The following is a 27,495-nucleotide window of genomic DNA, read 5'->3' as shown; positions in this document are numbered from 1 at the left end:
TAAAAAGCAGGACATTCATGGGAGAGGCCCCTTGACTGGAATTCACTTTCAACCCTTAGTCTGACAGAGTTTGTTGTGGTTGACTTTTAGGATCCATTGCAAAGTTTATCTTTCTATTTAAGCTCAAATAATGGGGGCGGGGGACTGACTGAGGAGGATTCTAATCTTTTTGGGATGGGGGATTAGTGAAAATAGTGGCCTTTCTAATTTTAAAATGTATTTTTATTCTGTATTTTAATAAGAACTCTAGAGAACTCTGGTTTGGATTTTATAAAGCTACCATTCAGACAGGTGAGCATTCATTAAAAGTACCTAAAGGTTTTTAAAATTGGCATATCATTTGACTTTTCTCTCTTAGATTGAGAGGAGAGAGTTCTTTTACTAACAAGTTATATGATCGTTTCTGCAAACATAAAACACTTGATTATACAACCCAGTCTCAAAGCAAGTGATAATTTTAAGCAGCAAAAACACTTGGTATAGTTTTAATTTGATAAAATTACTCTGGAGCTGACATGAGTTAAAAAAGAACAGTTAAGTGATATGATTGTGTAGCACTGTAGCCATGCCTCTAGAAAGCTTGGTTCATATCTGAATTTATTGCAGATCATCTCAAGGCAAAAATTACTTTGATGTTCTTGTTGTAGCCACCATTTATGCATACCGAAAAAACCACTGGCTCTGACAACAGAAGCCCTGATTTGCCTTTGCACAGCAGACCTAGAAATGTGTCCCCTATATGGCAATGACCAGGAAATCCTGCATTTGATGCACTAGTAGGTTAACTGTCCCAGCTTTGCTATATCCAATTAAAAGAGAATAGCCATAAAAGCACTGATACTACCGTGGGGTAATAAACTAGACCTTATCAGTGACAGTGGTGCACATTACAAACTTCAAACTCATTCCTCGCCCTAATCCATCAGAAACTTCCTGGCTTTAATAGGCTATAAATGGCAGAAGCTTTGAAGTTCAAGGATTAGAATCGTTAATAGACAGACTGAATGAGAGACTAAGTGCAGCAAGGCCTGCTACCCCACTGAAGAGCCAGGTGGAACGTACTGCATGGATCTGTAACACAAATTAAATTAACTTAATCAAACTGCCCTCTCCTCAGATGCAGTCCAGGAGATTACATGGGTTATCAAAGTGTTAAAAATAAATGGACAAAGGGGGAAGACAAGAGCCACATGAGAAACACACATTTACTACAAAGCAAAGCTAGTTTGAACGTAAGAGCCGAACAGCCAAAGCTCTCAAATGGGACCTATGATCATTAGGCTCATAGACAAGTGCATTCTTTTTTGAGATAACGATTTATGATTTAATAATATCGGAGCAAATAAAGAAAACAGAAAATTCCTTTACTTAGTTTGTTTCCATTCTCCCTCACCTGCCTCACACGAAAGACTATAGGGAAACAACCCAATTCAAGTAGAAAGCAATATTTTTGTTATATTCACAGTGTATGCAGTGTTTACTGGAGTAATAGCTCAACCATGTGTTATGAATTTGTTTTCAATAAAAACTTCAGCATACCCAAAAATAACACCTTAAATTTATATGCAACGCTTTTAATCTCAAAAGATTCCAAAATACTTTACCAACCACAATTAGATGTAAGAATCAGTTCATTTGTCAGTGATGGGCAACCACATCTGGTCTGTTTTACACAGCAGTCTAAAGAGTTTGAGACCAGAAATGAATACTATGTCCAATTTAAACTGAAACAAGAATAGGAGGGGGTAGAATACAATGCACAAAAACTAGAAATGGGCCAGGGGAACGGGGTTAATAACTTGACTCTTGCAAATGTAGTATGAAATCTTAAATGAGTGCAAGTAATAAGGAGCTCAGTTTAAAATTGTACCTAACATACATATATGCTCAGTTTCTCTCTCAGATTGTCAGTACATTCTTATATAGGAGAATTACAAAGCCAAAGAGATGTCTTAAAGATTCACTTTATTGGCTACTGGAGACAGAAAAGAGTTTATTAATAAATTCACAGGGTTTTACAGCCATAATTTAAGAGCAGTTATTCTAATTAGAAGAAGCTCTCTTGCCCAAAGAGTATCTCCTCCTTATTTTGGAGAAGATGCTTAACTAGTATTAGCTAGAGAGAAGTACTGTACACTTATTTTTCTTGAACTGAAAGTCACTCACACCATGCATTGGAAAGCTTAACGTGCATGCTCACGTCCTCAGAGTTTACATTCAGGTTAGGAAAGACTGAAAAAAGAGAACAGATCAGAGGAAATAATTCAGTGGGGGAAAAAGAGCAGAAAACAAGTAAAGTGAAAAATAGGAGTGCTTTCAAGTAAGAAAAAGAGGAGAAAGAGGAAAATTTTATATAGACACTATATAACGGGCACCTAGTTATTGTGTTCCAATTTTTAGAACAGATGGCTCTTTACCTCTAATACAAGGCACAAACTTCTCTTTAACATGCTTTTGAAACCAAATCTACCTTGAAAAAATTACAGATTTAAATGGCTGCAAGAAAGGTTTGTGAGCATCCTATAATTTTATGAACCCATGAACTCAAAATAAGACTACAACATTCAAAAGTCCTCCAAACTCCACGAGGTTTGCTTATCCTGGATATAAACAGAATCATGTGTGTTTAAAAAATAAATATTTATATGAAGAGACTATCCACCTCACCTATCAGGACATTCTCAGAATTTTCACATGATAACCTGATGTTTCAGAAATGTCTCTGTGGACATTCAGGATGTCTCGGGTTTTTATTTCAAATCAACCAAAATGCTATTTTATAACCACACAAAATGTGCAATCTGTAATGTTGAATCAAGCCAAATCTGTTCTGTGTTTACCGAGAAAAAACAGCTTAGTGGAACAAGTGTTTACTGTGAGTCAGAGTACCTGGAGAGAAAAATCAAACGGGTAGAGACAATTTAAAGCCTTTTCCCTCCCTACACACAAAGCAAATGTTAATGAAGTTTGTTCAGTGTTTCACAGGTTTTTGGAAAAATTCCTCCACTGAGAGAGAGAGGAAGTTACTCACCTTGTGTAGTAATGATGGTTCTTCGAGATGTGCCCAGTGGGTGCTCCACTCTAGGTGTCTGATCCATCCCGGTGCCACTGATCGGGAGATTTCATAGCCATATCGGGTTGGACAGCGCATGCTCCCTGCACCACTGGTCATTCGCGCCCTTTCTAATGTGCGCAGTTTGGGCCCCCCCGCCAGTTCCCCTCACTGCTCAGTCTCTGAAACAAGAAAGAGAGAAAACAACCCCGGAGGGGCGGGACGTGGAGCACCCACGGGGCACATCTTGAAGAACCATCGTTACTGCACAAGGTGAGTAACTTCCTCTTCTTCTTCCAGTGGCCCCGTGGGTGCTCCACTCTAGGTGACTGTAAAGTAGTAGTTGGAACAAGGAGCGCTCCAGGTTAATTAGGTTTTACTGTAGAAAGGACTGCAGAAGCCACTGCATGGTCCGCCGCCCATTTTTGCACTATAGCGTAATGTCTCAAATGTGGAGCTGGAAGCCCATGTGCCTGCCCTGCAAATATCTGCTAATGGAACTCCTCTGGAGAAGGCGGTAGATGTCGCCACTGCTCTGGTCAAGTGACTCGTGGCTGAGAAGACAGGGGTCTACTCCGAATGGAATGGCATGTGGTAATGCATAAGGTGATAAGCTTGGCAATGCGCTGAGTGGAGAGTGCAGCACCCTTAGATCAGTGAGCCGTTGATATCAGAAGTCTATCTGTTTGTCTCCACTGGCGGGTTCTGTCTATGTAAAAGGAAAGAGCGCACCTTACGTCCAGCGTATGCAGCAGGGCCTCCTTCGTCGAGGCATGCGGCTTAGGGTAAAAGGAAGGAAGGATGATCGGTTCATTGATATGAAATGACAAAGACGTTGGGTATGAATGCTGGGTGTAATCATAACGTCACCGACTCCTTTGAGAAAAAAGTAAAAGGAGGATCTGTCATTATCGCCCCTAGCTCGCTAATTCTACATACTGATGTAATTGCGAGCAAGAAGATGGTCTTCATGGTTAACATCTTTAAGGGTACAGATGCTAGAGGCTCAAATGGAGGATACATAATTGTATTGAGTACTAAGTCGCGGTTCCACAACGGAAGAGGTGGCCTTCGAGGTGGGCTTATATTCATCAGACCTTTGAGGAATTGTCTAGTCGTCAGGTGAGCGAACACCGAAGAACCCTGTATTGGGTAATGGAAGGCACTGATGGCTGCCAAGTGAACTCTGAGGGATGCCAGAGAAAGCTTCAAGTTTCGCAGGTGAAGAACGTATTTGAGAATTTGGTGTGGAGGAGAAGACAACGGTTGAATGTTATTCTGGAGGCACCAGTAGGAGTATCTGTGCCATTTAGCCAGGTAAGTATTTTGCGTAGACGTCTTTCTACTATGTATCAATATGGACCTGACCTGACCTGATCTGAACAAAGCTTTTCATCTAGTCTAAGCCAGTCAGGAGTCATGCCATCATGTGCAATGCTTCTAGTTTGGGGTGAAGGAGAGATCCCTGGTCTTGAGAGAGGAGATCTCGGTACAAGGGCAGAGGCCATGGTGGGCGAAGTGACATCTTGTGTAAGAACAGATACCATGCTTGCCTCGGCCAAGCTGGTGCTATTAAAATTACTGTCGCCCTCTCCGTCCTGATTTTCTCTAGTATTCTGGGAATGAGGACTATTGGCGGAAAAGCGTACAGTAGCGACTTTTTCCAATTGATCAGAAGTGCATCGCCAAGAGATCCTTTGCTGATCCCTGTTCTAGCACAAAAAAGGTGACACTTTTTGTTGACAGATGTCACAAAGAGATCTACTAGGGGCGTTCCCCATCTGCGGAAGATCCTCTGAAGTACATCCAGCCTCACCTCCCACTCGCGGTCCGTGGGGAAGCATCTGCTCAGGGAATCAGCAATGACATTGACTATGCCAGGTAAGTATGATGCTGTTATGATTATGTTGTTCTGTATGCACCAATTCTAGTATCGTACTGCTTCGGCGCATAGGGAGCGCGATCTTGCTCCTCCCTGTCTGTTTATATAATACATTGCTGCCACGTTGTCTGTCAACACCCTGACTTTTTTGTGTCTCAGACTGGGGAGGAAGTGTTTGCATGCTAGAAAGATTGCTCGCAACTCTAGTTGGTTGATGTGAAGGCATCTCTCGGTGTGAGACCATCGTCTCTGGATGCGCTCCTCACCAATGTGAGCACCCCATCCAATGAGTGAAGCATCTGATGTTAACTGAACCGATGGCTGAGCTTGGTGAAACGGTACTCCCGTGAGGATGTTTAATGGGTTCGTCCACCATCGAAGGGACCTGTGCACGTGGGATAGAGGAGTAACTAATTTGTGTACGTCGTGTCTTGTGGGGACATACACAGTTGACAGCCAGTGCTGTAGATTTCTTAGATAGAGATGTGTGTGCGGGACGACGAAGGTGGCTGCAGCAAGCGCAGGCAAGTATGAGCTGAGACTGTTGCGGTTTTGTGGAGAAGACTGACCAGGTCTTTTATTGCCTGGAATCTGTCCCTGGGCAGATACGCTCTCGCCGCACGGGAGTTGAGAACTGCTCCTATGAACTTTATGTTCTGTGTTGGAATTAACGTGGACTTATGTTCATTTACTATCAGCCCAAGTGAGTTGAAAGTCTCTCTGACTATTGAAAGCATCTGCGTCGTCGCCTGTCGTGATGTTCCCTTTATGAGACAGTCGTCCAGATAAGGGAATATGATGATTCCAAGACGACAAAGGGGGGCGGTGACAACGGCGAGGGTCTTTGAAAAGACTCTTGTAGCCAAAGCCAGCCCAAACGGAAGGACACAATACTGAAAATGCTCATTGCTTATACCAAATCGCAGAAATCGCCTGTGCGCAGGGTGTGTGGCCACATGAAAGTAGGCATCCTGGAGGTCGAGGGCTGCGAACCAGTCGTCGGTATCAAGAGAAGGAATGATCGCAGTCAGAGTCACCATTTTCAATCGCTGCTTCTGCAGATAACGGTTTAACCCTCATAGATCAAGTATGGGTCTCCAACCCCGTTTTCTTTTGAGTTAGGAAGTACCTCGAATAGAACCCTTTTCCCCTGAAGCAGCCTGGGACCCTTTCTATCGCTCTGATTTCTAACAGGCGATAAGCCTCCTGTTGTAAGAGGGCCTCGTGAGAAGGAACTCTGAAAAGGGACGGGGTGGGAGGGGTGGTGGGGGGAAGGGATTTGAATGGGATGGTGAGTCCGGATTTTATCACTTCCAAAACCCATCTGTCCAATGATATGGCAACCCATTGATGGTAGTAGGGTCGCAGCCGATGTTGGAAAATGGGATTGGTGTCTCTGACTAGAACAGGAATGTTCGGTGTGCCCTCGACCTGGGAGTCAAACCTGCTACTTGGGTGTCACTGAGTTATTCGCCCTAGATGTCTGAGGGCGTCTGCGCTGCGTCCTCTGCTTGGACCGGTTTTGATCATACGGATGGTTTTGCTGTCTGCGAAATTGGTACTCATAACGTCTTTGGAATGGGAAATAACGCTTACGGCGGAAAGGTGGACTGTACATCCCGAGGGTATGTAAGGTGGCTCGGGAATCTTTGCCCGTGTGGAGCACCTTGTCCGTTTTCTCCACAAACAACTTAATTCTGTCGAATGGAAGATCCTCGACCTTGGATTGCAACTCTTTCAGTACAGCAGCAGTCACAGGCCATGAAGATCTTCTCATGGAAACTGCTGTTGCAATTGTTCGAGACGCTGTCTGAGCCACATCCATGGTAATTTGCAAACCTGCTCTGGCACATGCATAACTAGCAGTATAGTTGGGAGAAGTATTTTGTCCGTTTTGGAAATTCTCTGAGCAATTTCCGATAATTTCGCAATGTTGTCAAAACTATGGATTAGAAAGTAACACTGCGTAATTTGCGATACGGAGGAGAAGTGTTGAAGAGCAGTACACTTTTCTTCTGAATATGTCCAGTCTCTTTGCGTCCTTGTCTGCTCCTGAATTCCTTACTTGCAGATTCTTTGCAGAGCTGCATCCACCACCACCGAATTTGGTTGAGGGTGAGTAAAAAGGAACTCAGCACCATTTGAAGATATAAAGTATCTCTTCTCGGCTCGCTTACATGATGGAGTAGTGGAACACGAGTGTTTGTTTTGGGGGTTTTTTTTGTTTTGTTTTTTCAGAGAAATGGTAAGCAACGAAGAGAGATTGCCAGCTCCCGTCAGCAACCGAGGACGGTTGAGAGGAACTGGCAGGGGGGGCCGAACCGCGCATGTTAGAAAGGGAGTGAATGACCAGCGGCGAAGGTAGCATGAGCGGTCCAGCCCGATATGGCTATGAAATCTCCCGATCAGTGGCGCCGGGTCAGACCCAACACCTAGAGTGGAGCACCCACGGGGCCACTTGAAGAACTTGTGTGGCTTGCTGTTGAGTCAACAACTAGCCATGGCAAAACCAGCACACATCTTTTTAAAAGTGTAATATGGCCTTTTGTATTTTGCAATTTTAAAAGAAGTGTGTCATGAAAGTATGCCTTTTTATTTGAAAAGCACGATTATGAAATATTTTTAAAGAGTTTTGTGTTTAAAAATACATAGAAGAGAGGATGCATTGCACTAGATGTAGAATAAATGTACTGTACACATATCACCTCACTTGAAACTGCATGCCTTACCTTCTGGTGGATTCTTATTCTGATTGTTCCAGACAACTAACAGCTTGGATAGACTGGGCACCTTGGACACCTCAGTGATGACTCGGAATAGGCTTTCCACCCTGTCATATGTCAAGACTATAGCAGTGAAGCCTTGAGACTGTGGTGGGATCAATGGAAGGAAGAGCGGGTTGCTCACACTGCTCCATTTCTGTAAAAGCAGAGAAGATACTGGATCAGATCAGGATCAATTAAAACTATAAAAGAGGAATATAAACAGTCAGAATTTAAGTACCAGAGTGGGAATTTAGCTAAGATAGGTCTCTTTGGTCAACACCCTAACTCTTTGAAAAATTAGCCTTTCAAACAATCCTATTTTCTTTTTCATAATTCATAGTTCTTTACATGCAGTGATGGGGTTTGGAAAAAGTGGAGTAAAAGGGATGAAAAGACTTCTGGGGAAAAGGTGACGGGGGGGCATTTTAAACTCAGCTAGCATGGCTCAATTCTCATTTGCTACTCTTTGCTTGAAAGTGTTTTGTTTTTTACATTCACTCAATGGGCCAATAAGCAGAGAGCCACCTGAGAGTGGAAATAGAATTTAGAAAAAACAGCAAAAGCATAATCCAGACACAAAATGAACACAAATAAAAAAGACAAATGCTGACATGTAATAAAAAGAGGGATAAATATTAACTTCAACAAAAATAGCTTTATTCTTTGTGAAAGAAAACCTATTACAGTTAAATAAAAAATCCTATAAGAGATGCCAGGATCAATTTTGAAGAGTTATTTACTCCATCTGAATTTTAACTAGGGTGTCCCTTTCAAGACTTTAAAGCTTTTATTTCAATGCACTGCCAGCATAAGGAAACCAGCTTAGTTGGCAAGAGACAAGACAGACAACTCTGTTCTCACTAAGTGTGCCAACCCCATTTGGAGCCAAAGATGTAGGGAGAGGCAGCTGCAAATGAACCATCAGATAGCAATGAAACTTGCAGGCATTTTGACTCTCAGCTTTTTCATTCCAGTTCACTATTCAGATGTTGATATTAAGGCTGGGACAGAAAAACAGAGGTGAAAAACAAGACTTAGTTGGGGGTGGAGGAAAGGGTTTGGGATTTGGGAAAACAGATGCTGACACTGTTTTGAATCTCAACCAACAAAGAACTAGAAACACTTCTAGTAGTCTAGAAAACATTGCCCAGGAACTTTCTTGCACCACTGTAAGAAACCCCAGTTAAAACACATACTATACTTCTGCTAGTATAGGGAAAAAACAAACACTTTATGTATCAAAGTTATCAGCTTGTATTTCTTGAGAGGAGGTATGAAGCCTCACGATTTCTTTAAAGAATCTTTAGGTTCTTGTTTCTCACACTTCAAAGATTGCTGCCTTTCCAACCTTTACCTGATGCCACTTATAATACTAAAATACTCTGCATATCTATTGGTCTGTCTTGGTGATATCAGCAGTTCACATGTGCAGCAATAGCTCTCAAATTTCAGATGTCACATTCTGTAAAGCCAGTTTTTAGCTCATTTTCTTTAATATGACTTGGGACATGAAGAGCAAGGGTAGAACACTCTGATTATGGAGTAGTCCAAGAATTTCTGCAGTGAACCACAACCTAAATTTGACTAGAGCACACTATCTCATTAGACCTTTAAAGAGCAACTTCAAAAAGCTGCATTTTTTTCCCCTCAAACATCCTGAATATGAAGTTTCCTCCACTTTCCCATCTCCTCCAAATGATCCTTTTAATGGTTAGAATTCTGTTTTGTGCATCCCTTACATGTCTGCTTCTATTAATACCTGCAGCAAGGGTTTAGCAGCATATTCAAGACAATGCCAAGAAAACCCTACATTTCTGCCCATCAGAAAGAAATAACTGGTGAAGTCATCATACAGACAATTTTCTTTGTATTTTACAGTGACACCCACCATTCTAATTAAGAAATCCTATATGAATTTTCCTTTATTGTGCAAGCTCCTTTCTGGACACAATATATCTTAAGAGTGTGTGTTAGCACCCAGCATAATGGGGCCCTGGTCCATGACTTCAAGTTCTTAGGCACTACAGTAATATTAATAGGAAACTATATAATTTTGGATGACTCCTTTCCATCATCTTCTGAAACTACTTTAACATCCAAAACAGTGCTAAGTATTTCACAAAATATATAGACAACCCCTACTAAAAGAGTATTAACATAAGCAACAATCTAAGGTTTTACACATGACGATGTCAATTCCAACTGATCCTACTCTGTTGACAGTACAATACAGGCAGTCCCCGGGTTACATGGATCCGACTTACATCGAATCCCTACTTACAAACGGGGTGAGGCAACCCTGCACTAGCTGCTTCCCCCCCAGCAGACCAGGGAGACGCGAAGCTAGCGCCCCCCCCCCCCCCCGCAGACCAGGGAGATGCAGAGCGGCTTTTCTCAGCAGACACCTCAGCTTGAGAATAAAGGACTGAGGGAAGTGAGGTGTGGGAGAATAAAACTGAACTCTGGAGAAATGTTTGGCTAGAGTTTCCCCTACAATATGTACCAGTTCCGACTTGCATACAAATTCAACTTAAGAACAAACCTACAGTCCCTATCTTGTACATAACCCGGGGACTGCCTGTACTTCTCTACTGCAGTAACCTCTTAGGGAAATAAAATTAACCTCTCAGAACATTCCAGTTTATTTCAGCTTATGCCCCTGTAAGTGGTGTCCAAGTAAAGGAAAAGCTTGTACTCTTCTCTTTGGAACCTAATGGGGAAAGAAATCCAAGGCCCCTTGTTTAAGGGAAACATTTCAAAAGGGCATTTAGACATCTCTGAAGTGCCATTAAGAGCCAACCCCCTGCTGCCTGCCTGAAGTGTATGTCTACAGTCTGAGACCTCTTGACCCCACTTTCTGCAGGAAATTGGGCAAATTCAAGCCTTCATAATTTACTTGAGTCTTCCAGACTTATGCTGGGGAAGGCAAACAATGCAGGCAATTAACTCAACAGAAACCTAATTAAATCTCAATTATGACAGCAGGTCACAAAATGCATCATGGCATCTAAATGGCTACTCCCAACCACAGGCAGCTGGAGAAGTCAACATGTTGAGAGAAATTTGTTCTAATTCTATCATTATTCGCCCTCATGATGGGTATCCATCTGAACTTTCACTAACAGAAAGAAGAGCAAAAGGTACTAGTGGAAAGATCATTTATCACTTTCCATGACAAAGTGTTGACGCTCCAGTTATGGATACGGCAATCCTTTCCCTCTTCATTCCTCCCATGCTAATATTCATTACAGGAGCCATTGTAATGAACCCAAGATTGACAGTTTGTTTATTGAAATCACTTTTATGAGCAAGCAGGATCAAGTTACAAACAGCAGCATCTTCCTAACAACGATCTCACATTCCATAATCTGGTAGTCTCAGTAGTTTGGCAAGCCTCTCCACAAACAATATGGGAAACCCACAATGTGAGGGGGCAGTGAGGAGATTGGCTTGAAGTTGGGGAGGTGTGAGAATTCTTTAAAGGGATGAGTCCATGAGAAGAGATTCCATCTATTGCTGTTGGCTTGTGTATGAGTGCCACAAGCAAAAACAAAAAGTTTCCATTTGCATTTTTGCCTTGCATACACATACCAGAACACTGAATTCAGCATGAGCCTATGTTAAGAGTAGTTAAAGCAATGGAGGCAATCCCTTCATAGAATCATAGAATAATAGGACTGGAAGGGACCTCAAGAGGTCATCAAGTCCAGCCCCCCGCCCTCAAGGCAGGACCAAGCTCTGTCTACACCATCCCTGACAGATGTCTATCTAACCTGTTCTTAAATATCTCCAGAGAGGGAGATTCCACCACCTCCCTTGGCAATTTATTCCAATATTTCACCACCCTGACAGTTAGGAATTTTTTCCTAATGTCCAATCTAAACCTCCCCTGCTGCACTTTAAGCCCATTACTCCTTGTCCTGTCCTCAGAAACCAAGAGGAACAAATTTTCTCCTTCCTCCTTGTGACACCCTTTTAGATATTTGAAAACCGCTATCATGTCCCCCCTTAATCTTCTTTTTTCCAAACTAAACAAGCCCAGTTCATGAAGCCTGGCTTCATAGGTCATGTTCTCTAGACCTTTAATCATTCTTGTCGCTCTTCTCTGTACCCTTTCCAATTTCTCCACATCTTTCTTGAAATGTGGCGCCCAGAACTGGACACAGTACTCCAGCTGAGGCCTAACTAGTGCAGAGTAGAGCGGCAGAATGACTTCACGAGTTTTGCTTACAACACACCTGTTGATACAACCTAGAATCATATTTGCTTTTTTTGCAACAGCATCACACTGTTGACTCATATTCAACTTGTGGTCCACTATGACCCCTAGATCCCTTTCCACCATGCTCCTTCCTAGACAGTCGCTTCCCATCTTGTATGTATGGAACTGATTGTTCCTTCCTAAGTGGAGCACTTTGCATTTCTCTTTAGTAAATCTCATCCTGTTTACCTCTGACCATTTCTCTAACTTGCTAAGGTCATTTTGAATTATGTCCCTATCCTCCAAAGAAGTTGCAACCCCACCCAGTTTGGTGTCAGCTGCAAACTTAATAAGCGTACTCTCTATCCCAATATCTACATCATTCATGAAGATATTGAACAGTACGGGTCCCAAAACAGACCCTTGAGGAACTCCACTTGTTATCCCTTTCCAGCAGGATTTAGCACCGTTAACAACAACTCTCTGACTACGGTTATCCAGCCAATTATGTACCCACCTTATCGTGGCCCTATCTAAGTTATATTTGCCTAGTTTATCAATAAGAATATCATGCGAGACCGTATCAAATGCCTTACTAAAGTCTAGGTATATGACATCCACCGCTTCTCCCTTATCCACAAGGCTCGTTATCCTCTCAAAGAAAGCTATCAGATTAGTTTGGCATGACTTGTTCTTCACAAACCCATGCTGGCTATTCCCTATCACTTTATTACCTTCCAAGTGTTTGCATATGATTTCCTTAATTACCTGCTCCATTATCTTCCCTGGGACAGACGTTAAACTGACCGGTCTGTAGTTTCCTGGGTAGTTCTTACTCCCCTTTTTATAGATGGGCACAATATTTGCCCTTTTCCAGTCTTCTGGAATCTCCCCTGTCTGCCATGATTTTTCAAAAATCATAGCTAAAGGCTCAGATACCTGCTCTATCAGCTCCTTGAGTATCCTGGGATGCATTTCATCAGGACCTGGTGACTTGCTGACATCTAACTTTCCTAAGTGATTTTTAACTTGTTCTTTGTGTATCCTATCTTCTAAACTTACCCTCTCTCTGCTTGTATTCACTACGTTAGGCACACCTCCAGACTTCTCGGTGAAGACCGAAACAAAGAAGTCATTGAGCATCTCCGCCATTTCCAAGTTTCCTGTTACTGCTTCTCCCTCCTCACTGAGCAGTGAGCCTACCCTGTCCTTGGTCTTCCTCTTGCTTTTAATGTATTTATAAAAGGTCTTCTTGTTTCCCTTTATGCCTGTAGCTAGTTTGATCTCATTTTGTGCCTTTGCCTTTCTAATCTTGCCCCTGCATTCCCGTGTTGCTTGCCTATATTCATCCTTTGTTATTTGTCCTAGTTTCCATTTTTTATAGGACTCCTTTTTTATTTTGAGATCATGCAAGATCTCCTTGTTAAACCAAGCTGGTCTTTTGCCATATTTTCTATCTTTCCTACACAGCGGAATTGTTTGCTTTTGGGCCCTTAACAACGTCCCTTTGAAATACTTCCAACTCTCCTCAGTTGTTTTTCCCTTCAGTCTTGCTTCCCATGGGACCTTACCTACAAGTTCTCTGAGCTTATCAAAATCTGCCTTCCTGAAATCCATTACCTCAATTGTGTTGGTCTTCCTTCTACCTTTCCTTAAGATCATGAACTCTTATTATTTCGTGATCACTGTCCCCTATGCTGTCTTCCACTTTCAAATTCTCAACTAGTTCCTCCCTATTTGTTAAAACCAAATCCAGAACAGCTTCTCCTCTGGTAGCTTTTTCAACCTTCTGAAACAGAAAGTTGTCTCCAATGCAGTCCAGAAACTTATTGGATCGCCTGTGCCCCGCTGTGTTAGTTTCCCAACATATGTCTGGATAGTTGAAGTCCCCCATCACCACCAAATCTTGGGCTTTGGATAGTTTTGTTAATTGTTTAAAAAAGGCCTCATCCACCTCTTCCACCTGGCTAGGTGGCCTGTAGTAGACTCCTAGCATGATATCACCCTCGTTTTTTACCCCTTTTAGCTTTACCCAGAGACTCTCTACACAGCTATCTCCTACGTTCATCTCCACTTCAGTCCAAGTGTGTACATTTTTAATATACAAGGCAACCCCTCCTCCCTTTTTTCCCTGTCTGTCCTTCCTGAGCAAGCCGTACCCTTCCATACCAACATTCCAATCATGCGTCCCATCCCACCAGGTTTCTGTAATACCAATGATATCATAGTTGTATTTATTGGTTAGCAATTCCAGTTCTTCCTGCTTATTACCCATACTTCTCGCATTTGTATATAGGCATCTAAGATACTGATTTGATCTTGCCTCCCTGTTGTGCCCTGACCCTCCTTTCTCCTTGCCATTATAGGCCGTAGTCCCCCCCATTTCCAACCCATCTCCCAGTCCCGCACATTCAGCACTTACCTGTGGGCTTTGCTCACCTGCCCCCATCAAACCTAGTTTAAAGCCCTCCTCACAAGGTTAGCCAGTCTGTGTCCAAACAAGGCCTTCCCGCTCCTGGAAAGGTGAACTCCATCTCCGCCAAGCAGTCTTCATTAAAGACTGCACTTTATACTAATCTTTCAGGTGTGAAGGAATACATGTGTATAAGGGTATAACAAAATCAGTCTTGCTAGCATGAAGGACTGAGATATTTGACATCTGAGAAATCACATCCAACCCAAGTAGTCAGTAACTGGCTAATCACTGTAAACATTACAACATCTTTAAAGCACCAATAGAATACTAAACACAATGAATGCAAGGTCTCTGCCCCAAAAAGCTCACAAAGAAAGGAGATTATAGGCAATAAGCAAGCAGTGAAGCTAAACACACATTTTATAAATTCCATGAGTTTAAAAAAAAAAAATGTAGTCCTGTGACACCTTAGAGACTAACAAAAACAAAGTCTCCAAGGTGCTATAGGACTACTAATTGTTTAAGTTAACTAGCATGGCTACCCCCCTGATGATTTTTTTTTAAAATGTTTGAGTAACTTTGTCAAGTGGTAAGGAGATAGTGGGAAGAGATGCATATTAAGGAAAGTCTTGAAGGGAGAGATGTGACAGACGGGACCAATGAGTGGGTTCTAGGAACCTGAGGCTGTGTGAAAGAAGGCCACATCACAGCAGAAGGGTTAAAAATTTCCTAGGTATAATAATTAGCAGGAAAAACTGGTAACCATATAGCAAATAGATTCTGTTGCCATCATGAACAAGAACCATGGCTTTTTCCCTCCTACATATTTATTTTCTACAACCAGACATAATACTTGTTAACCAAACTTTTTAGTAAAACCACATTATATTTGAACAAGGACAACCCACTATCATTAAAAAGCCAAGAGACAAGGACCAAGGAGTATGAAGTTCTGGATGGTACAGTGAACAAACAGTTCTTCCATGTACCCAACAAAGCAGAGATGTACTTATCCCCTACCTCTGCACAGATGGGGTTTTTGGTTGGATTGTTTTAAATATCAATCTTAACCTCAATGTGGTTTCAATTATGAATTACCAGACTAAAAAAGCCTTGATTTATTCTATTTTGTTCCAATTATGCATGATGTGTTTCCACTGAATACTTTAAGAAAGTATTTCATCATGCTTCCCATTCTCAAGTGGTCAAAGGGCAAAACCAGAGGAGTTAACCCTCTCCACTTCTTCAGAATCAATCACAGTGATTACATTGTGGATTCACAGGATTCAGAAACAGGCTTTTTTGCCAGACAGGACAAAATCATTGGCCTGTGGAGTTTAGTACACTAATCAGTAGCACATATTATGCTTTGGACGAAAACCTATATTTTATTCTACATAACACCGGAGTTCTTCAAGTGCACTCAGGGGTTATTCATGTGAATTCCTTATAAATTCCTGTGGGAATAGCTGGTGCCCTGACGCATGATCTCTGATGACCAATTTTTAACCCATAACTACAAATGCAAAACTATGTAGTACCTTTTATAAAGTTAACAATCTACTTTACTCTCGCTGGCCTCCTATAACTGTGAATTCTATAGTCTGACTACATTCTGTGATTTGCAGTATTGTTTTAGCTACAGTACTCTAGGATATTAGAGAGACAAGGTGAGTGAGGTAGTATCTTTTATTGGAACAACTTCTGTTGGTGAAAAACTAACTTTTGAACTATTCAGAGTGCTTCTTCAGGTCTGTGCAGCTCAAAAGCTTGTCTCTTTCACCAACAGAAGTTGATCCAATAAAAGGTTCTATCACTCGCTTTCTCTCTCGACATTGTATGATGTATTTATTTCCATGTTAAGTTTTTTTCTTTTTTCCCCACTTATTTCAACAACATGCCAAAGAAGTGGATATGAGGAAGGTGGACAGCGAGTGCTGTTCAGAACAAAGTGCAGAATTACAAATGTCATAGTGACTGGGAACTTCAGAATCAATCCATTTACAAAGGTAAAGATGTTCTACTGGTACTCATCACCTTAGCATCTGAATGCTACTAAATGAGGCTCTATCCATAGGGCCAGAAAAGGCTGAGTGCATTGTGAAGGTGAACTTTGGAATTCAAGGAAGATGACTAAATTCTACTATACATTTTTATTGAGCCATTAATGAAGACCAAGCCTCCTATTTTTCAGGCCACAAGTAAAGTGACACAAACCAGCTGGTGAAGTAAGAAAGATTATTAATGGGAAAGGTGCAGATAATAAAATCATTTCAGAATAAGATGGCAGTGAAAAATCCTACAGTTTGTTCAGACTAGCGCATGTAAAACAAGTGCTAATGAGAACAAGAAACAATCCCCTACACACACACACACACACACGTGTCTGTACTTCTCTTTTCAGGCTTTCCCAGATTAAAGATGAGGGAAAAGCTCTCTAAAAAACTAGCAACATTAGATACAGACAGATTGCGTGTAGATTTAAAATTACAACTGACATGAGAATGAAACATCTGAAACTTCACTGCATGCCGAGAACCATATCCAGGAGTCTGTTTCTCATGCCCTGGATATCACAAGCAGATGAAGTTAAAATTTTTCTACATACGGTACCAACCACACTTCATTAGGTAAGTATGTCATCTTTTATCATATAAGCAGAGAATCCTGAACTCTTGCTCTTGGCAGGTAAGACAAGGAGGAATTGACTGTCAAATTTTGTTTCACCAAGAAATTTTTTTTTTTTTAAAGTCTGACTAATCATGTTTTTAGTACACATGATCTATCAAACGCTGCAGAAGTGTATTAGTAACTACACCTTCCATCACGACATGGCAAGGAATCCAATATGGCAAATAAGAAAAAAAAATCCCACCAAACTGATCAAAATTTAATTGTTTTTGGAAGTAGATTGGGCGTCATGAAACTAAGAATTTGAGAAAAATATGGAGTCAGCTATACCACGTGTGTCAGCCAATAAGACTGCTGGAGGATTTTCTCTTCTAGACAGATAAACGTTTTGTTCAATGTTTTGACTGTGAAGACAAATAGTCCTGTGGCACCTTAGAGACTAACAAAAGTATACAGTATCATATCCTATATATATTCAATATCTTCATCAATGATTTAGATATTGGCATAGAAAGTACACTTATTAAGTTTGCAGATGATACCAAGCTGGGAGGGGTTGCGACTAATCTGGAGGATAGGGTTATAATTCAAAATGATCTGGACAAATTGGAGAAATGGTCTGAGGTAAACAGGATGAAGTTTAATAAAGACAAATGCAAAGTGCTCCACTTAGGAAGGAATAATCAATCAGTTTCAGACATACAGAATGGGAAGCGACTGTCTAGGAGGGAGTACAGCAGAAAGGGATCTAAGGGTTATAGTGAACCACAAGCGGAATATGAGTCAGCAGCGTGATGCTGTTGTAAAAAAAGAAAACATGATTCTGGGATGCATTAACAGGTGTGTTGTGAGCAAGACACAAGAAGTCATTCTTCCGCTCTGCTCTGTGCTGGCTAGACCTCAATTGGAGTATTGTGTCCAGTTCTGGGCACCTGTAGCCAGACAGCAACCCCCCTGTAACATCCATTTTTGCTTGCCTGGAGCATACAGGGCACACAGAGCAGAAGGCCCAGGCTGTGTGACCGTGAATGGCTGTAAACAGAGATATGCCAATTGCTGACCAAGAGGCTGCCAAGGAGTGCCCTTGACTTAACCCATATTGATACTAACACACAGCCGTCCGCGGAGGGGAGGAATCTCTCGCCCAGTAAAAAAAAAAAAAAAGTCTAGTACTCACAATTTAGTCATCTCTCTTGCAAGTGTAAATTAACTTGAAACTTGCTTGTAAGAACTGGCGCCACAAAACGGACCAGTACAATTTGGCCTCTAAGATAAGAAAGAGGATACGGGCCCCCAGGGGTATAAAGATGGGTCCAGCAGCACATTTACTCTGAGTGTCAATCTACCATCTATCTGCTGGTCGGGTTAGGTGTTTGATCTCCCGAGGTTCAAAGGGGACGCCCACCTCGTATTCGTCTTTCCTAGGAATTGAGAGACCGACCTTGGTCTGACATGCTGGAGTCGAGAGGCACAGAAAGGGGTAAAAATTGTACCTGGATGTGGTCCTTTGTCTTAAGCGTACACATAGACTTAGAGCTCTTTAAAGATTAAGCTATCACTTGGTACCATTATTTCTATTTTCTATCTTTATTTTTTTTTGTAACCATTTTTAAAAATCTGTATTTGCTAACAGTTAAGAAAGAGAGCAATAGCCATTGTAACCATATGCTTTTATAAGTCTTTTTAATAAACCTGTAACTGTTTAAGTTTTAACCTGACTCCTTCAGTTGCTGTAACAGAACCAAGCACAATTTAAAAGAACTTCAGCCGGTCATAAAGGGACAGTCATAGGAAGAGCTTGAGCGTTTGGATCTGTGTCACTCTCAGGTGACTGGTCCGTTGGGGCACCTTTCAGCCTTCCCTAGGCTGCCCGCTGTGAAGGAACTTTGTGTTCTAGCAGCTAAAATCTAAGGTGTAATAAGCTCTTCCTATAAAAAGGGGCGTCTGTTGGCCTGCTGGCCACCCTCTGCGATGGGACCCCGGTCCTAGCAGTAAAGACACGGACGTTAAACCTTTTCTTGAACGCACGCACGCACGCACACGCACAGCCCTGACCATCTGCTGACAGCACCGCATTTCAAGTAGGATGTGGGGAAATTGGAGGGGGTCCAGAGAAGAGCAACAAGAATGATTAAAGGTCTAGTGAACATGACCTATGAAGGAAGGCTGAAAGAATTGGGTTTGTTTAGTTTAGAAAAGAGAAGACTGAGGGGGGACATGATAGCCGTTTTCAGGTATCTAAAGGGTGTCATAAGGAGGAGGGAGAAAACTTGTTCATCTTGGTCTCTGAAGATAGAACAAGAAGCAACGGGCCAGCTGGCTGTGGCGTTCAGCCAGAGGAGGCTGTGCCGCGTCCAGCTGATCAGGAGGCTTTCCCTCTGCTCCAGCCCACGTGGACCATGGTGCACCCTGGCTGAGCACCATGGCCAGCTGGCCGGGCAGCCACTCCTCTTTGCTCCAGCCCAGCTGCCCTGAGCTCAGTCCAGGGGAGGCCGCGCCTCGATCCAGCTGGGCTGGAGCAAAGAGGAAGGGCTTCCTAATGAGCAGGAGTGCAACCTCCCTGGGCTGAGCTCAGGGCAGCTGGGATGGAGCAAAGAAGAGCAGCTGCCTGGCCAGCTGGCCATGGTGTTCAGCTCAGGTGCACCCTTCTCTGCAGGAAAAGTGTGCGCCAGTGCTTCCCTGCTGCACAGGAGGGGGGAGTTGGCCCCAGAGGAGGCGTGCACTGGAGCTTCGCTGCTCCGGGGGGAAGGGGGCGAGGGAAGGAGTTGGGGGAAGGAGGTGGGTACCAGGGACTTCCTGCTCCCATTGGCACCTTGTCCCCTGCTACAGAACCCTGCCCCCTGCACCCTGTCCCCTCTCCCCCACTGGCACTCTGTCCCCTGCTGCAGAACCCTGCCCCCACCAGCACCCTGTCCCCACCCCAGAACCCTGTCCCTTGCCCCAGCACCCACTAGCACTATGTCCTCTGCCCCCACCAGCACAGTTGAGGTCACATTAGTGAGGTTTGGGGGAGTTTTTTTTTTTTTTTTTTTTTTTGCATCTCCCTTGTGTGGCCCCAACTGACTTTTCTGTGGGTCAGTGACCCCAGACTCAAAACAGGTTCCCTGCCATTCTCATAAATAAAGACAATGCAGAAACTTTTTGTGTTTCACAGTCTTTTATTTAAAAATGAAGCCTGGCCAAGAAACCCCCAATTGGGGCCAAGCCCCAATCTGGCTGCAGCATTATAACACTCCCGCACCCCCCAGACATGAGCCTATCATACTCTGGTTCCCCCTGCCCTGAGCCCGTCACATACCCCAACCCAAATTCCTGCACCCTCACACCCACAAGCCTGTGGCTTGCTTAGTACCCCAACCCCGCATCTGACCCCAGCACTCCTCAGCCTGGAGCCCCCTCCCCAAGCCAGCATCCCCTTCTCCACCTTCCCCTGCATCCAAATTTCCTCCCAGAGCTTGCACGTCTCATCCCTTCCCACACCCAAATCCCTCATTCCTACCTCAGAGCCCACACATCCTGTTTCAACCCAGTGAGGGTACAGCTAGACTGCAGGAGTTTTTCCAGGATTCCAGAGATATCCTGGAAAAACTCTTCCACATCCAGGGATGCATTTGTTCTGGTTTTTTTAGTGGAAGAGCAAACATGCTCTTTTGGTAACTCCTATATTCCTCATTCCACGAGGAATAAGGGGGCTTCCAAGAGAAGGGGTTTTTCTGACAATTAGTCCAGTCTAGACAGGCCAAATGTTGGAAAAACCTCTTCCTACAGAAGAATCGGGGAAAAAAAAGTGGCACTGTAGAGTGTATAAGAGCTGGGGGTAGCAAGTGATGGAGAGGAGGAGAATAGAGAGGGCTTCAAGGAAGGGGTGGGGTCTTGGGGGAAGGATGAGGCAGTAGATCTTCACTTGTTCTGAGATTTAAAAAAAGTGAACTTGGGTGTAAAAGGTTGGAGAACACTGGTCTGGACCATCCCAGATAGACATCTATCTAACCTGCTTTTAAATATCTCCAGAGTTGGAGATTCTACAACCTCCCTAGGCAACTCATTCCAGTGTTTAATCACCCTCATAATTAGGAAGTTCTTCCTAATGTCCAACCTAAACCTCCCTTGCTGCAGTTTTAGTCCATTGCTTCTTGTTCTATCCTCAAGGCCCAAGGAGAACAATTTTTCTCCCTCCTCTTTGTGACACCCTTTTAGATACCTGAAAACTGCTAACATGTCCCCTCTCAGTCTACTCCTTTCCAAACTTAATAAGCCCAATTCTTTCAGTATTCCTTCATATGTCATGTTCTCTAGACCTTTAATCATTCTTGTTGCTCTTCTCTGGACCTTCTGTACATCTTTCCTGAAATGTGGTGCCTAGAACCGGAAACAATACTCCAATTGAGGCCTAATCAGTGCAGAGTAGAGTGGAAGAATGACTTCTCATGTATTGCTCACAACAGTCCTGTCAATGCATCCCAGAATCATGTTTGCTTTTTTTAACATTTTGCACTATTGACTCATGTTTAGCTTGTGGTCCACTATGACCCTTGATCTTTTTCTGAAGTACTCCTTCCTAGAGGGTAGCTTCCCATTCTGTATGTGGGAAATAGATTGTTCCTATCACACATACATGAGCTTTTGTAGGCAAAACACAATACTTCTCTGAACATCCTACAGATATGCCCACAGCTTCATCTTCTGGTCTCCTCCCCAAATCTGTCACTCCAGTGCCCAGTCTACACTGCAGAATGGAACCACAGTGTAGATGGACCTGAATTCCATATAAAATGTAGCATTAGGAGTGAAGACAGAAAGAGGAAAGGAGAATAAGTCAGTGATGAGAGAGCCATATTTGTTGTGGGAATGTGAATGGTAAATTCTGAGGATAAGAGCCAGTAATAGATGAGGGATTTATAGGAGCCCAACTGAGTGCACATTTCACTATTAATGCTATAGTGACTTAAGGATGCTCCAGTTAACTGACTAATACTGTCTCCTAGACTAAGAGAACTCTGATGTGAAAGTTTCAGAGTTTCTCTGTTAACTGTTCAAGATAGTTAAGACCGAAGCAGACTGTGAAGAGCTTCAAAAAGATCTCATCAAACTAAGTGATTGGGCAACAAAATGGAAAATGAAATTTAATGCTGATAAATGTAAAATAATGCACACTTGAAAACATAATCCCAACTACATACACACAGTATGGTGGGGACTAATTAGGCTACAACTACTCAAGAGAGATCTTGGAATCATTGTGGATAGTTCTCTGAAAACATCCACTCAGTGTGCCGCAACAATGAAAAAAGTAAATAGAATGTTAGGAGTCATTAAAAAAGGGATAGAGAATAAAACAGAAAATAACTTAGTGGCTTTGTATAAAACCATGGTACGCCCACATCTTGAATACTGCGTACAGATGTGGTCACCTCATCTCAAAAAAGATATATTGGCATTGGAAAAGGTTCAGAAAAGGGCAACAAAAATGATTAGGAGTTTGGAACGGGTCCCATATGAAGAGAGATTAAAGAGACTAGGACTTTTCAGTTTAGAAAAGAGGAGACTGAAGGGGATATGATAGAGATCTATAAAATCATGACTGGTATGGAAAAAGTGAATAAGGAAAAGTTATTTACTTATTCCCACAATATTAGAACTATGGGTCACCAAATGAAATTAATAGTCAACAGGTTTAAAACAAACACAAGGAAGTTTTTCTTCACTCAGCGCACAACCTGTGGAACTTCTTGCCGGAGGATGTAGTGAAGGCTAGAACTTTAACAGGGTTCAAAAAAAGAGGTAGATAGATTTATGGAGGTTAGGTTAATCAATGGCTATTAGCCAGGATGGGTAGGAATGGTATTCCTAGCTTCTGTTTCTCTGGAAGTGGGTAACAGGGTGTGACAGGGCGCTCGCCCTGCACTGGCCCTTTAAGGGCAGACCCCGGCCTGAACCAGGGCCGGGGAGTTTAGCCCAGCTGAGGCTGTACTAGTCCATTAGGGCCCAGCTGGGCGCTATAATAGAGGATGGGCTGCTGCTGTGAGAGGGAAGCAGTGAGAACCTGGCTGCTGAGGGAGGAGGAGGAGGCTCCCTGGAGCTAGGGCAGGGCTGGGGGTGGCCAGGCAGGGCTAGGGGAGCTCTGGCCAGCAAATCCTCAGACTGCAGGGCTTGAAAGAAGGCCCGATGAAGGAACATCGACCCCCGGAAGGGGGGCTCAGAGACAGACTTGGGCACTGCCGGAGGGCAGTGTGGCGAAGAGTATGCCGCAGCCGGGAGTAAAGAGGGGAGAAATCACCCCAGAGAAGGCACCCTACCCGCCAAGGGAGCCAATTCCTGAGGACAGACAGCAGGGGGGTTACGGTGGTGAGTGCACCCCCTCACACAGGGGAAGGTTCATTTGAGGATTACCTGTTGTGATCCTTCCCTCTGGGACATCTGGTATTGGCCACTGTTGGCAGACAGGATACTGGGCTAGATGGACCTTTGGTCTGAACCAGTATGGCCATTCTTATGTACATTATTTCAGCCTTGAAATTTATTTAACTCACAATACAGTTATTTGTCAACTGGAAGCATTCACAAATTAACTTTTAATTACCCATTCTATTTTCATATCTAGATATGATGACACTTTTCACTCTATTAAAAGATATGGTGTCAAATATCCACATGCATAAATGTATTTTTAGATCATGATTTCTCACTAGGGCTAATCAGAAATTAACAGTACCATTATAAATACATGTTCTCTAGACACAAACCAAAATAAGAAACATGCTTAGGTCTCAAGTGGGACATTATTCCTTCTGATAATCACAGACCATCTCTGGAATTCTGACAACTGGATAGTTATTTAAGAAAATAACTCAATTTATTAATTTGACTGGCAGATACCATATAAACACTTGCTGCCCTAAGTGTCTGAAGTTAGAAATTAGCTGGACTCTGTGGAGGAGGCCACTTAGAAGCTACACTAATAATAAGCTCACCTCTTAGAAAGAAAGTATCCCTAAAACAACAAATGAATAAATCACAGCCATTGAAGGCTCTAGTTATGGGCTTCTGTTATTAGAGTGATGTTTAAAATATACATGGTACAGATCTCAGCCAGTTAAATGAGAAGTGACTGAATCAATTACACAGATTGGACATTGCTGGTCTAGCACACTTTGGACTTGATTAATTCCAAACAAGGGGATTTTCCAGACCAGGAGAGATTCCTCACCTCCTGGCCCGTGCTGCCACCAGGATAGGGCTCCAGCCTTCCCCTGCTGTTGCCCCAACCTGTCGGGGCTCTCTAGATGCTGCTGGCCCTGCTGCTGCCGGGGACAGAGTGCCATGGGCGGAGCTTCATAGACAGGGCTGCAGCTCTGCCACAGGCTGGGAAGCTCCCCAGCCACTGCAAGGGCCAGAGGTCCCCACTGTGCCGCTCATTCGGCTGAGTTGCCGGTGCCCCTACCACACTCCTGCCTTGCCGCCAGATCTCCCTGTTCCTTGGCTCTGTGGTCCAGAAACATCTGTGGTGCATGCCAGACCAGGAAGTCCAAGTTGAGGGAAGTACAACCTGTACTTTTATATGCACTCATACTACAGTGATAAGTATCAATTAAAATCCATGGTTATTAATGTCACAGAACTGTGTGGGTCAGTTCAAAAGCAATTAAATACAACGATGAATTCCTGACCTGAATTGTATTTTCTTTTACTGATCTGTAAGAAAGGGTCACAAAATCTCTGCATAGCTGGCTGACATGGAGCTTACGCAGCTCATAAAGGAAGTTTTTATGACTTTTTTCCATACTGAAGCAAAAAAAATATTCATGCATGTCTTTATCGCTTTCAACTGAAATATAAATCCAAGGAACTGACCATTTGTGTGCATTGAAGAGTTTCAGTCTGGCATTTGGATGAATACCTGTTTGGCTAATTAAGCTTCCTTAAGTTTTCTCTGCAGTTTCAAATGGAGAGAGTATTTACTTCTTGTATTACGCTACTGTGTACTGTTGTTGTGTGTTGCTGACCAGTTTCAGTGTTACACTCTAGAGCAAAGGTGGACAATTTTTGGAGAGGCCACACCAAGACTGTGTTAAGTGCTCAATAGCTGCAATTTTCTTCAGAGGAGGTATAGTGTCTGGGACTAAGGTTGGGTGCAGAAAGGAGCACATAGTGGGGTACCAGGGTGCAGGAGATGGTGTGGAGTTTGAGACAGAGTTTGGGTAAAGAAGGGGGTTGTGACCTAGGACAGGGGACAGGGACATGGGACAGGATATGGGAGAGGGAATGGGTGCAGGAGGATTCTGGCCAAGGGGAAGGCTACAGAAGAGGTTCAGAGAGTTTGGTTTATAACTAGGATTGTGATAGTGTAAACATGTAAATGGCTAACTGATGAGCCTGGACTCATCAGTTAACCTTCACAGTTACACACAGGCCTCCCCTCTCCCCAACCTCCATGCTGCTGCTCCTGTATCAGAGGTTGCAGCATGGAGGAAGAGGGGCAGGCAGGAACCAGTGCTTGCAGGGAGCCACCTTTTAAGCCAGCTCCCCATGCATACTGGTTCCCACAAAATCACCTCCCCTTCACTCCCACACACTGCCGCCTCTCTATTAGTGAGCAGTACGGGCGGGGAGGAGGAGAGGCAGCACCGCAGGAGCTGGTACACAGAAGCAGCCAGCTCAAAAGCTGGCTCCCCACATGCACTGGCTCTCAGGGAGCTTCCTCCCTCCTGCATGTTCAGTGATTGCTCAGTTACCTAAATACACGCATTTTAATATCCCTACTTATAATCTGGGACTGAGGTGCAGCAGGGGGTGCTAGGTCATGGAGGGTTTATCAGTGCAGATGAGGATTCTGGCCTGGTTGAGGAACACTGGAGGAGGTGTGGAGACTGGGAGAAAGGTGTGACTGGGGGTAAGGGAATATACAGAAGGTATGAATGGTGACCTAGGACAGTAGGGGATGGTGATCTGGGCAGGGATGCCAGATGCAGGCTGTGACCAGGAGGTGCTTACCTAGGTGGCTCCTGGCCAGCTGGCCGACAGTCCAGCAGGACCTGCAGGCAGGCTCCCTGCCTGTTGCAGCCCCAGGCCACTCAAAGTAGCTGAGCTGCTGGGGCCATGTGCCCCTCTAGTTTCCAGCCAATGGGAGTTGCGCTGATTGTGCTAGGGGAGGGAGCAGTGCGCAAAGTCTCTCCTCCCTTACCCCTCACCGCTACAAGGGGCATACGGCACCTAGAGACACTTGGTGCCAGCAGCCAGTCAGTTTCAACAGCCTGGAGACTGGGTCTAACCTGTCTGAGGGTCCCGGCGGGCTGCAAGATGGATGAAAAGGTTTGGCCGGACAGCTTTGACTGCTCTAGAGATGGCTGTATTTGTTTTGTGACTGATCTCTTGTAAACTACTTTAGGAACTTTCATCCCACAGGATGTCAAGAAATACAGGAGTTTTCTCTAAATAAAAAGAGTTATGAACAAAAAGCAAGGGCTTAACTGTCCCACAGAGCAGGGGCTTTACTGTCTCCCATAGTCATTGAAGTCAGTGGGTAACCTACTAGAAGGAGAGCAGAGAAGCAGTAGTCTTACAGGTGGCTTTTAATGCTAGGTGTTTTTAAATCCCTATTTTACCTTTTACTGCCAAACTCAAGCTGGGTGTTAGGGCAGTCTTGCTGTGCTAACAGATGGATAATAGTCTACTAAGATGTTCTGATCTTCTCACTCTTGAGTAAGAGTGCTTCCCTCTTTCATACCTTAACCTTCACCCAGGACATCTCTCAGTGCCACACTCTCTGCCCACTCAGCTATGCTAATGGTTCAGTATCCTAGGATAAGTCTGTTGACAATCCACCAATCTAGGGAGTTTAAGTACCGAGCAATTTTCTCCAGTTTTGGTTGAAAACCATTTTGCTACAAGCCCTTGGACTCAGCTATTGCAGGATAGTTTAGAAAAAGGAAAAACAGTTATTAATTTTTCTGTATGTATGTATAAAATATAAATTAAGGAAGAAATTAGTTTGCAAAATTCTGCAGTGTAAGATAATAGAATAGGATCAACTATGTGACAGGTTAATACATACACTAGTACTTCCTCTTCAAAGAATTGGGTTTAAATCCTGGCCAAGTAACAAGAGAAATTAGTTTGTCCAAAAAGTCAGTAGATCACTCAAGATGATTATCCGTTTCTGTACAAGCGAGTTCGAGGATTAGAATACCAAAGGTGAACACTCACAGTGATGTGTGAAGAAGGAAACAGGGAGAAAAAACCTTCAGGGTAGAGATAGGAGACTGCTGAGGGGCACCTTGGCTGTCCACCAATGAGGGTGGCAACGGGTCCTCTGTAGCCCCTCAAACTTCCTCTTGGGGTAGTGTGCCCTAACAGCCAGAGTCTATATTAATGCCCTTCCCTCTGTCAGGGCAACATGGCTCACTGGCTAAAGAGTCAATTTCCCCATGGTCAGCACCATACAGTCTAGCAGCCACAGAGTCAATATACATTCCCTCAGGGTCAGGGTAGTACATCCCAGTGGCCAAAGGTCAATACAATTCCCCTGTGTTCAGGGCAGTATATCCTTCC

General features: G+C 43.5%; 1 protein-coding gene across 1 annotated transcript in view; it reads right to left on the bottom strand.

The window, feature by feature from the left end:
- The window catches only part of EXT2 (exostosin glycosyltransferase 2), a 131,424-nt gene that overhangs the window by 47,920 nt on the left and 56,009 nt on the right, over nt 1-27,495 (bottom strand). Inside the window, exon 9 of the mRNA XM_075927527.1 lies at nt 7,664-7,853. Within this exon, the coding sequence (XP_075783642.1) occupies nt 7,664-7,853 (190 nt within the window). The remainder of the gene's footprint in view (nt 1-7,663; nt 7,854-27,495) is intronic.

The sequence above is a fragment of the Pelodiscus sinensis genome, chromosome 4 (assembly GCF_049634645.1).
Source record: "Pelodiscus sinensis isolate JC-2024 chromosome 4, ASM4963464v1, whole genome shotgun sequence".
Lineage (NCBI taxonomy): Eukaryota > Metazoa > Chordata > Testudines > Trionychidae > Pelodiscus > Pelodiscus sinensis.
Note: the sequence above shows the minus strand (reverse complement) of the source record. Positions and strands in the feature narration are given on the sequence as shown.